The 11,410-nt window shown below is 50.3% G+C and overlaps 1 protein-coding gene across 1 annotated transcript in view; it reads right to left on the bottom strand.

Moving 5' to 3' along the window:
- Positions 1–11,410, bottom strand: part of NRL (neural retina leucine zipper) — a 38,143-nt gene that overhangs the window by 1,457 nt on the left and 25,276 nt on the right. The window contains exons 2-4 of the mRNA XM_011930958.1: positions 2,965–3,190; positions 918–1,325; positions 3–47 (exon numbers count right to left, since the gene is read on the bottom strand). Of these exons, the coding sequence (XP_011786348.1) occupies positions 3–47; positions 918–1,298 (426 nt within the window). The 5' untranslated portion in view covers positions 1,299–1,325; positions 2,965–3,190. The remainder of the gene's footprint in view (positions 1–2; positions 48–917; positions 1,326–2,964; positions 3,191–11,410) is intronic.

Here is an 11,410-nt window from a genome sequence, read left to right as displayed (position 1 = left end):
CGCACAGACATCGAGACCAGCGCCGCGTCGGAAAACCGCTCGGCCAGCTGCGGAGGGAGAGTGCAGAAACCGGGTCAGCCCTGGGGGCCCGACGCTACCTGGCCCCGCCCCGGGACAGCCCCGCCCCGCCCCGCCCCGACTTCCACCTTCACCCGAAGGGTCGCCCTTCCACGCAGTCTGTTTCAGTCCAGACCCCGCCCCAGGCCCCGACGCTCTCCGGGTGCCCCAGCTGACCGTTGTTTGAGTCAGGCGAGCCGGCCACAGTCAGGCGAGCCCACCGCGCACCTGAACCACGGGCTTGTCTCTGGGATCCCCGGCATCCAGCTCCAGGCCCGGGTGTGTCCAGTGGACCCACACCCAGACGGCCCCCAACCCTCCAACGCTCTGCGTTTCCCAGTCCTGAAGCCCGCAACCCGGTGACCCTCACAGGATTTGGATTACATCCTAATGCCCTCAACACCCCCATCTGTGTCTGTAATTAATAGGATGAGTACCAATCCTTCCTGAGAAGGTTGGGGGCTGGGAAGCACGAAGTCTTGAAAAGGCCAATCTAAACCAGTCTTAACCCGGCTCCACTCCACACATAACCCTTTCCCTGGTTTCCACACACCGTGTTTCCGTTTATCTCCTGGAGTCGCCCACTCCCCAGCTCAATTCTTCCCTTTGGATTTTCTGCTAATCTTATCATCTCCCTGCTCCTCCTGGTTCAGCCTACTCATTTCTCTCCATTTTGAGAAAAGGGGGAGAAGCAGAATGTAGTTTTCTCGATCTGATTTCTTTCAAGGGACCTTCTTCCCTTCTCCTGCCCTCTGTCCCCTGTCCCAGTCCATAACCCCCTCTGGGAGCTCCTCTTCCTCCCTTGGGTAGTCCTCCTTCCTTGCCCTGCCTCCCCTCAGGCCAGCTTGCTGACCACTCACCTGGATGTGCTGGGCTCCTGTCTCCTCTGGACTCCCTGGGTAGTAGCCGTGAGGCCCATCAACAGGGACGGGGCCCTGACCCTGCAGCAGCTCCATGGCCTCTTCAGGACTCAGCCCCAGTGCCTCCCCAGCCCCCAGCTGCTGCTGCAGGGTAGCCAGCCAGTACAGCTCCTCCAGGCCCGGCCGGGTGCCCTCGGTCGCCCCCATCATGCCTGGTTCACTGAAGGTGGGTGAAGGAGGCACTGAGCTGTAAGGTGTGGAGCCCAGTGAGGCTGTAGGGGGGCCAGGTCGGCCCTCAGAGGGCTCCCGCTTTACCTCAAACTTCATCAAGTCAAAGTCATTGACATATTCCATGGCCAGGGGACTGGGGGGCAGGGCCATTCTGGAGCTGGGCTGAGAGGGGTGCACCTGCAAAGAGGAGGAGAGGTCTGGAGCACCTGGAGGCCACCTGCCATCCCCTCTTCACCAGGTCCCTCTTCCCTCAAAGCCCAAGGGCCCTGGAGCAAGAGTTTGGGAAAGCCAGAGGGATGGTGCAGCTCTGTTCACTGCACAGTCTCCGCCAGGCTGAGGAGTAACCTTTCAGAGGGCAGGGGCTCCTGATAGGGGACAAGCAGCTGAATTCCTGAAGGAGGAAAAGGACAGCACAGCCTCTCACCCCACTGATGCCTCAGGAGCTATGAAAAGCAAGAGCAGTATGGCAGTGCTCCCCACCCTAGTGCTGAGACATGCCGAGAGGTCTGTCATCTCAAGAGGCATCATTCCACTTCCAAGCCATTTTTTAAAATTGCTTAATTAACTGTGACAGAGTGAGTGTATATTTTAGGACAGTGGGAAGGCATGTATGCTGTGAATTTTAAAATACAAGGATAATGTGTTGTTATACCTCTCTGTCAAAGCACTCAGGGAAGTGTCTTGCCTATAGAAGACCCTCAGTGTACATTTGTTCCACGAATTAATCAATCAATGAATCCTTTTGTAGGGGCAAGAGTCTTTATATGGAAAAAAGAAAGGTCCAAGAATTAGTTCTAGAAAGATCAGGATCACCTGGCCACCATCTTTTCTCAAGGCCAGTCTCCAAGGGGAACCGACCAAGACTGATTTTCCTTCTTCTATTCACAACTTGTTATGTTGTGTGAACTTGAGCAGATCACCTTCACCCTTCTGACCTGTTTTCCCTTCTGTTCAATGAGGGCAGTTAGACTTTGTAACATACACCAAAGAGTGTTCCCTGGAACACTCTGGAACACCCAAGAAGAGGTCTCTGCTCAGATAATTTTGAGAAATGTTGCCTCGTATCCCCACCTCTTACAGATTCACATAGCACAAGAGCATATTAACCTGAGCGATCCTTTAGTAAACCATCTGTTCAAGTTCAACAAAAAGTGTCCTAAACTTATGTCACCAAGGAACTCTCCTGTCTGTTATCAACCATGGGGCACATGTTCACCTGAGGAACTTCTGGCTGGGTGACCTTAGATACCCTTCCCAGCCTTGAAGTTCAAGCTGTAGTCCAGCTCCCAATTCCAGTAACTCCCACCCCATCCCCAGAAGGTGTGCAGCAGGGAGTGTTCATCCCCAGGACTTAGACTTCGGCTCCTTCTTGATTCCCCAAGCCTAGGTAGCCCTCTTTCCAACCACATCTCTGACCCCCAGGCTCTACCCAGAGAGGCAAGAGTAAGACCCAGGCCTCTCTCTTCCTGTTCCAGGGCAGGGTTGTTGCCCTCTCTATGGAACCTGTCACCCTTGAGAGGACAGAGGGGATGGAAACAGACACAGATTAAAGGAACTGACTGGGTCTTAGCAGAAAGGAGATGGTGAGACACTGAGAGAGGTATCCAGAAAGAACTGGATGTACAGAAGGAGTAGTGGGGAAGGTTGTTTGTCTTTCTGACGTGATAGCAGTGAGGGACACAGGCCAGTCAGGGTGGCAATGGAGTAGGGTACCAAAGTGTGAGGATTCTTGAAAACAGACAACAAAGAGCAGGTGTTGAAAGAGGGGGTTCTAGGTGAGTGGCCTGGCACCCAGGTAGGCCCTGGATATACTCACTTTAGAAATGGCAGAGAGGATGTGGTCAGTGCCAGAGCCAGACAGGCACAGCTTCCCAGGAGACTGAAGGCTCCATGGAGCAGGGCCTGGTGCCTCTGCTCAGCTCCAGGGGGCTGTGGGCACAGAGCCCAAAGGGCATTCTTAAAGGGCCAGCTCTCTGAGGTCATCTGTGGTCCTGGGGCCTCCAACCAATGAGGTAAGGAGATCATTTGCATATCTTATTGGCCTGGGGTTGGGGGAAATGGAGAGAGAGGAGAGTACAAGTATGTTTATTCTCAAAGAAGGAAAGGGGGCATCTTCCCCAACAAAGCTCCTCACTGATGATCCGACTCCCAAGTGCTCAGTTTCCCAGTTCGGACAGCCACATGGGTCTCAACCACCACCCCTCCATGTGAACACAACCGTCAGCCCTAGCCATGCATAGCCTGGGACTGGAAAAAGAGGACCAGACAAACTCCCAGGACCCCCACCTTCCAAGACCCTGCAGCCCCTCGTCTGTCTTTGGAGACTACAAGCTCTCCCAGGCCCACTCTCACCTGGCCTATTGGGTCTGTGTCCTATTTTCAAGAATCCTCACATTTCTGCCACTGCCCCACCTTCATGCTGACTGGTCTTATGTCCCTCATAGCCGTTGCATCAGAAAGGAAAGCAACTTTTCCCACAGGGGATCTCCAGGACTTGACCATCCCGTATTTTGTCTCTCCCATTCTTGCTGATCCAGCCCCAGGACACGCAGCCCAGCTTGGGAGAAGGAGTAGGAGAAAGGAGAACAGGGAACTCTGTTCCTTACTTCTGGGCCTCAAGGGACATTGAAATCTAATCACCACCAGTCCATTGGAGACACTTTTGTGACTGGCCTCACATGCCCTCTGCTTTCTCTCACCTTTTCCCTGTGTGTGTCTCTGCCCCTCTCTCCTCTCTCACTCATTCTAGTTCCCAGATGGCTGGGGGGTGACCTACATTTTCAGCCTAATCCCCTAACACCTCTTAGAGCTATCATCCCTGAGTAGGAGTGGGAACAGGGATACTAGGAATTATCCAAGGAGATGTTTAAACCTGTCCGAAGCTGTTTAAATAGGGTCTATGGAGTTAAAGGCCACTCCCTACCTTCTGAGGCCACCCAAAACTCCCATGGGGTTAATAGGTCCTCTTTCTCAACACAGAGGCCTGGGTGTCCATCAGATCCCAAAGGTCATCACTTATAAAACTTAACCTGGTCCCAGCCTTAGATGTTGGGGAAGAGCTGGCAGATACAGATTATCTAAGATGGTGGTTTCTGAAGTGTGGTCCCCAGAGCAGCAACATCCATATCACCTGGGAACTTGCTAGAAATACATGTTATCTGGTCTCACCTTAAATCTACTGAGTCAGAAACTCTGGGGGTGGAGCCCAGAAATCTGTCTTCCAGCAAGTCTGACATGCTTGAAAGTTTGAAGGCCAGGCACAGTGGTGCAGGCCTGTAATCCCAGAATTTTGGGAGGCCAGGGTGGGTGGATCACTTGAGGTCAGGAGTTCAAGACCAGCCTGGCCAACATGGTGAAACCCCCCTCTCTACTAAAAATACAAAAATTAGCTGGGCATGGTGGCAGGCACCTGTAATGCCAGCTACTTCTGCTGAGGCAGGAGAATCACTTGAACCTAGGAGGTGGAGGTTGCAGTGAGCTGCGATCGCACCACTGCACTCTAGCTTAGGCAACAGAGAGAGACTCCATCTCAAAAAAAAAAAAAGAAAAGAAAAGAAAGATAGTTTGAGAACCGCACAGAATGCCTACAGTCTACCCAGCTTCCCTGGGGAGGCATGTGTGTATGTCTGTGCGTGTGTATGTGGTCTCTCCTACCACGCTTTCCATACACATATTGGAAAACCTAGATCAGATGACATCACTCTCTTCCCACACCTGGGTGTCTGTTTTAAGGAGCAGAAACCATCGTCACCATTCAGGCTTCTCTGTGTGACTGCCTGGATCTACTGCTGCTTTCTCAAAAGAATAAAAAAGCCTAAGGCCTAGGAACCAACCACAAAATGGGAATAAGGATCATGGAGAGGCAGGACCCCACACCCATGCTCATGGAATGTAGCTCTCTAAAGTGGACACCAAGGAAAGAGACTCTACAATTTCCCTGGTTGAAGAAGGAATGGGAAATGTTGAGTGCAGCCCCTTTTTCATGCCTGCTCTGGCCTGGCCAGACACTTGCCCCCAACCAGCAGCTGTCAGGTCTGCACTGATCCTCTTGTTTACTGGAGGGCTCAAAGGAGAGGTGGGAGGGCTAAGCTGCTAACGGGCTAAGGGAGTCAGACTAAACAAGCTCAGGCAAGTTGAGCTGCTTGGGGCTCAGACCAGGCACCACTAAACCAGGGAAAGGAGTTGGGGGAGTGAGGGTTGGGCCCAGTCTGGGCCAGAGGAAAGGACCAAGGGCATGGAGAGGAGAGTCTGTGGCAGTCAATGGGGACCCAGAAAGCAGAGCCCATCTCCCATATCCACTGGAGACTGAGAAATGAATACTGAGACTGACGGGCTCAAGGACATCTGGAGACAGGAAAATAGGAATGAAAAAGATGAAGCCAGCGTGACTCCAGGAATAATAGAACAGAGGAAGGATACTAAGGAGGCAGTAGGTATAAATGTGAGATAGAGGACAGGACAAGTCAGGGGCTCCATGGGGATTTGGATTAAAGGAGACAGAAAGACGTAGACACATGGAAGAGATGGGTAAAGAGAGGAAGTCTTCCAGGAGAGGACCAAGAAGGGAGTAGGGGACAACAGGAGGGGTGGAGAGGAACAAGGACTAGAACAGTAAGAGTTCTTGGGGACCAAGACCTAGACACCAATACAAAGAAACAGACACATAGATAGGCCACAGAGGAAGACCAGTGGCCAAAGGACAGAAAGGTAGCAAGATATGGATGGAGTGATATTGGACCATGGGGAAAGAGGGGCAGGCAGGCAAAGGGCCCGCAGGAGTGGGGTAGAAAATGAAGAGGAAGAAGATGAAACAATCAGCCTTTCAGGGTGCTACCCTCTTCTCCTCTGTCCTGCACTCTCATTTTTGGAACCCTGAAAGACTGGTTCTCATTCCTAGTTCTGGCTCATGGTATCTAGATCTTCAGTAATAAATCCAAATCCTCAACCTCTTCTTGGTGTACCTTCTACGTTCATTTGACAAATGCATATTAAACACCTATTCTGCACCACACCCTAAGTAAGACATTAGCAACTCCTCAGTAACTTAGACCGATACCAGCCCTGACTTCAAGAAACTTACAGACTGATGAAACAGAGAAACATCAAATTATTGCCCTTTGGCTGGGTGCAGTGGCTCACGCCTGTAATCCTAGCACTTTGGAAGGCCAAGACGGGTGGATCACTTGAGCCCAGGAGTTTGACACCAGCCTGGGCAACATGGCAAAACCCTGTCTCTACTAAAAATACAAAAACTGAGGTGGGAGGATCACCTGAGCCTGGGGAGGTCGAGGCTGCAGTGGGCCATGATGGCGCCACTACACTCTAGCTTTGGAGACAGAAAGAAACCCTGTCTCAAAAAATAATAATAATAAGTAAATTATTGTCCTTAGGCCCAGGCAGGAGTGGCCCCTGCCCTGGGCCCTGTGCTTTAGAAGGCTCCACTCTGGCCCTCCTCTGACTATGTCCCACCACATGGGTGAGAAGTCCAACTCTCCTCTGCCCATACCTTAATTCTCTCAGGACCACACTCCAGATAGCTAAGCATTCCCTGTCCAAAAGGCCCGAGCCCACTCCTAGAGCCCACATGAACCTCTTGCCTGAGTTTACTCTCCCACAGCTGGGCCACATGACTGGTTCACACATTTCAAGGTCAAAGGGTAGACAAGGGGCAGTGCTTGCAGGAGGCTGTGGACAGACTTGGGATGGTCTGATGGGAGGTCCACATGGTTCCACACAAGGCCCCTTGCAGTCCAAGATGGTGTCAGGGGTGGAAGGCGAAGTGGGCCCAGCTGAGGGCCAGTGGCCAAAACTACATTCCCCTACACCACCACATTCTGGTGCAGAACCCTGAGGATTCCAGATAAAATACAAATCTGAACCTGGCCTTCCAGGCCATTGTGAAGTATATATTTGTCAATATATTTGTCAAGGTAGAACAGAATATATTTTCTGTAACAGTTTTTTCGTCTGTGTTATATATATATATATATATTTTTGACAGCTCTGTCACCCTGGCTGGAATGCAGTGGTGTGATCTCAGCTCACTGCAAGCTCTGCCTCCTGGGTTCACGCCATTCTCCTGCCTCAGCCTCCTGAGTAGCTGGGACTACAGGCACCCACCAGGACACCAGCTAATTTTTTTTTTGTTTTTTTTTTAGTAGAGACGGGGTTTCACCGTGTTAGCCAGGATGGTCTCGATCTCCTGACCTCGTGATCCGCCCGTCTCGGCCTCCCAACGTGCTTGCATGAGCCACTGCGCCCGACCCTGTGTTGTTTTTGAGACAGTCTCGCTCTGTCGCCCAGGCTGGAGCGCAGTGGCCGGATCTCAGCTCACTGCAAGCTCCACCTCCCGGGTTTACGCCATTCTCCTGCCTCAGCCTCCCAAGTAGCTGGGACTACAGGCGCCCACCACCTCGCCCGGCTAGGTTTTTTTTTTGTATTTTTTTTAGTAGAGACGGGGTTTCACCGTGTTAGCCAGGATGGTCTCGATCTCCTGACCTCGTGATCCGCCCGCCTTGGCCTCCCAAAGTGCTGGGATTATAGGCGTGAGCCACTGCACCTGCCCTAATTTTTGTACTTTTAGTAGAAACAGGGTTTCATTTTGGCCAGGCTGGTCTTGAACTCCTGACCTCAAGTGATCCACCCGCCTCAGCCTCCCAAAGCATTGGGATTACAGGCATGAGCCACTGCGCCCGACCCTGAGTTATACATTTTAATTTTTTAATTTTTATTTATTTATTTATTTATTTTTGAGACAGGATCTCGCTCTGTCACCCAGGCTGGAGTACAGTGGTGCAATCACAGCTCACTGCAGCCTTGAACTCCTGGGCTCAAGCTATCTCCCACCTTGGTCTCCCAAGCAGTTGGGACTACAGGCGCACACCACCATGCCTGGCTAATTTTTTATTTTTTGTAGAGAAGAAGTCTCACTATGTTGTTCAGGCTGGTCTTAAACTCCCAGGCTCAAGTGATCCTCCAGCCTCTGCCTCCCAAAGCGCTGGGATTACAAGGTGTGAGCCACCACACCCAGCCCATTTTAAATATTTAAACACAAGGTTTGAGGGCCTCTATTTGTACTCTTGCTGCAGGTCCTACATATGTTAGAGATGTGTCTACATAACAACAAACCATTTAAACAGAGATGAATGTGCTATGAAGAAGGGCAGGGTGCTATGAAATTTTCTTCCATGAAGACATACTCTAATACAAGGTCAGAGAGGATGGATCACAGGGACAGGTTGCCTAAGAAAGTCATGTTAAACCAAGACTAGTCAGGTGACTAAGAAGTGACCCTGCCTGGAGGTGTGGACAGGGTGGGAATTCCAGGCTGCAGAAACAACATATGCAAAGACTCTGAGGCAGGAAAGAGGTAGACATGCTCACAAAACTGAGGAAAGATCCATGCAGCCAAAGAGTAGAAAGCCTGGAAGGTGGGAAGAACAGTGATAGATGAAGCTGGAGAAGTCAGCAGGGGCCAGATCACGCAGAGCGTGGGAGGTCACATTAAGGGTTTGGGCTTTTTTTTTTTTTTTTTTTGAGATGGAGTCTCGCTCTGTCGCCCAGGCTGGAGCGCAGTGGCCGGATCTCAGCTCACTGCAAGCTCCACCTCCCGGGTTTACGCCATTCTCCTGCCTCAGCCTCCCAAGTAGCTGGGACTACAGGCGCCCACCACCTCGCCCGGCTAGGTTTTTTTTTTTGTATTTTTTTAGTAGAGACGGGGTTTCACCGTGTTAGCCAGGATGGTCTCGATCTCCTGACCTCGTGATCCGCCCGTCTCGGCCTCCCAAAGTGCTGGGATTACGGGTTTGGGCTTTACTCTAAGAGCAGGGAGAAGTTACTGAGGTTTTTCAGTAGAGACATGATGTGATCAGATTTGTGTTCTAAAGGATCATGTATGTCAGCACTTTGTGGAGGAAGGCAACAATGAACTAAGAGTCAGATTAGAGGACTAATGCCATAACCAAGTTGAGCCTGGGGAATATCTGCAACTGGAAGCACACTCTGAGACAGAACCTTGTTTGCAAGTGGTTTATTGGGCAGGGGGCAGGGAGCCTTTCGAAGAAAGTGAGAGTTGCAGGACCCGAGAGAGGGAACAGTTGAATGGCACTGCAGTTGTAATCAGCTGAGCCTAAAGAGCTCTGGGACTGGGATGGACCTTCAGAGTTGTCCCAAACTGAGGCAAAAGGCTAGGCCTCTGTACTTTATAACAACCATTCATTGGATACATTCTGCCCACAGGAAGCAGGCATTGCATTTGGTGAGACAGCTCCCTTTGGCCACAGATAGTGCTCAAGGAAGTACTCAGCTGTGAGCCATCAGCAGCCAACACTCAGCAGCTGGAATAATGAGCACCATGATCCTGAAAGGGGAATCTGGGCTGCACACCACAGCATCCACTACTTGGGGGCTGTGAGACTTCAAGGATGAACCCAGAGGCCCCAGGGAGGACAATGAAGATCAGGGCAAGGCTGGTCACACTCTGCCCCCTGGTGGTACTCCTTGGACATGGGGCCAGCTGGTGGGCCAGGCTCCCCTGGCAGGGAACTAAAGTGTGTGGCAGATAAGGGGAAATGAGCAGTGCAACGAAATCCACACATGAGCCCCTTGCTCCATTTGCCTAAAGCTAGAGAAGAAAGTAATGGTGAAGAAGAATGATTCAGAAACGTGGCACTCATTCATTCTTTTATTCAACCAACTTTTATTAAGTGCCTATTATAGGCCAGGTACTGCTAGGAGCTAGGAAAAAAACAAGACTGAAATCATCACTCTAGTGAGGATTACAGAGATATAAAAGTAACTACAGTATAGTAAAGTGTGATAAGTACAAAAATATAGGCATATACATGGGATAGAAGTGACACAGATGAAATAGATGTTCATTCTAAGGGATGAACAGAAAAAGCTTGTGTGTGTGTGTGTGTGTGTGTGTGTGTGTGTGTATGTGTGTTTGAGACAGAGTCTTGCTCTGTCGCCCAGGCTGGAATGCAGTGGTGCGATCTTGGCTCACTGCAACCTCTGCCTCCTGGCTTCAAGCAATTCTCCTGCCTCGGCCTCCTGAGTAGCTGGGACTACAGGCGTGTGCCACCACACTGAGTTAATTTTTGTATTTTTAGTAGAGACGGGGTTTCACCATGTTGGCTAGGATGGTGTGTGTTTCATTTGAGTGCAGATGTCCAGAAAAAGTTCACAAAAGTGCTCTAGAAACTTCAGACTTCAGTACGTAGGAGAAAAGGAGGCAAGTGGGGATGTGGGGGTGACAATATTAGATAAATAGGAGTCAGATTATGAAGGACATAAGATACCATGTGATGGAAAGAGCCTTGAAGAGATTTTAAGTTTAAGAGTGATATGATCTAATTTTTAATGGTAAATCAAGGGGACAGTATAGGATTTACAGGGAGAGGAAGACTTGGTAATTAGTCAGAAAGATCTGGATTCAGATTCCATTTCTCCTGCTAACCAGTTGTGTGACTTTGAGCAAATGAATCTTTAAGCCTGTGTCCACATGTGTAAAATATAGTTGTGAAACGGAATGAGATTATGCATGCAGAGTTGCTGACACAAAGCCTGGCACTTACTGTCCATACCATAAACATTATTCTTCTCTCTTAACTCTCCAAGTGGATTTGCATGCACAGTGTGGGGAGTGGCTTGGTAGGGAGAGGGGTTGGTGTTTGGAGAGGCAGGAGTCCAAGAAGTGCCTTAGAAGCTATCACCTGAAGCCAGGTGAGAGATAAGCCCTGAACTAAGGCCCTGGCCATGGGGATAGTTACAGATTTGAGAGCTAATTGAGAAGTACAAATCCAAAGGTCCTGGCATCTGATTAGCTATGGAGGATAAGAATAGTCTAGACTGATTCCCTTTGGGGCAACTGGACAGATGATGGTGCCATTTGCTGAGGTAGGAAACCATGAGAGCAAGTGCAGGATTATGGAGAAGAAGATGACCTTCAGGTCAACCATGCTGCCACCAGTGTGCACACCTTTAGGCCCAAAGGGTGGCCAAGAGGCATCTGTTTGCAGCTGGGTAAGTGTGGACAGAGTTTGGATCTACAGACTGGGGAGAAAGAAATCCAAATACATATACCTGAGGTTGAGTATAGGCTACAGCCTGAGGGAGAAGAGACGGGGACCAGCAGCAAGCCCATAGCTGGAGACCAGCTCTCATTATCCCACTATGTTCCAGCATAAAACACCAAGAAATCTGAGAATCAAGATTGTTTCTGTTGCAAGTGGCAGAACTCCAATTAAAATTAGCTTGAG

Source organism: Colobus angolensis, unplaced genomic scaffold (assembly GCF_000951035.1).
Source record: "Colobus angolensis palliatus isolate OR3802 unplaced genomic scaffold, Cang.pa_1.0 Scaffold88, whole genome shotgun sequence".
Classification (NCBI taxonomy): domain Eukaryota; kingdom Metazoa; phylum Chordata; class Mammalia; order Primates; family Cercopithecidae; genus Colobus; species Colobus angolensis.
This window is presented reverse-complemented; position numbering and strand designations above follow the sequence as displayed.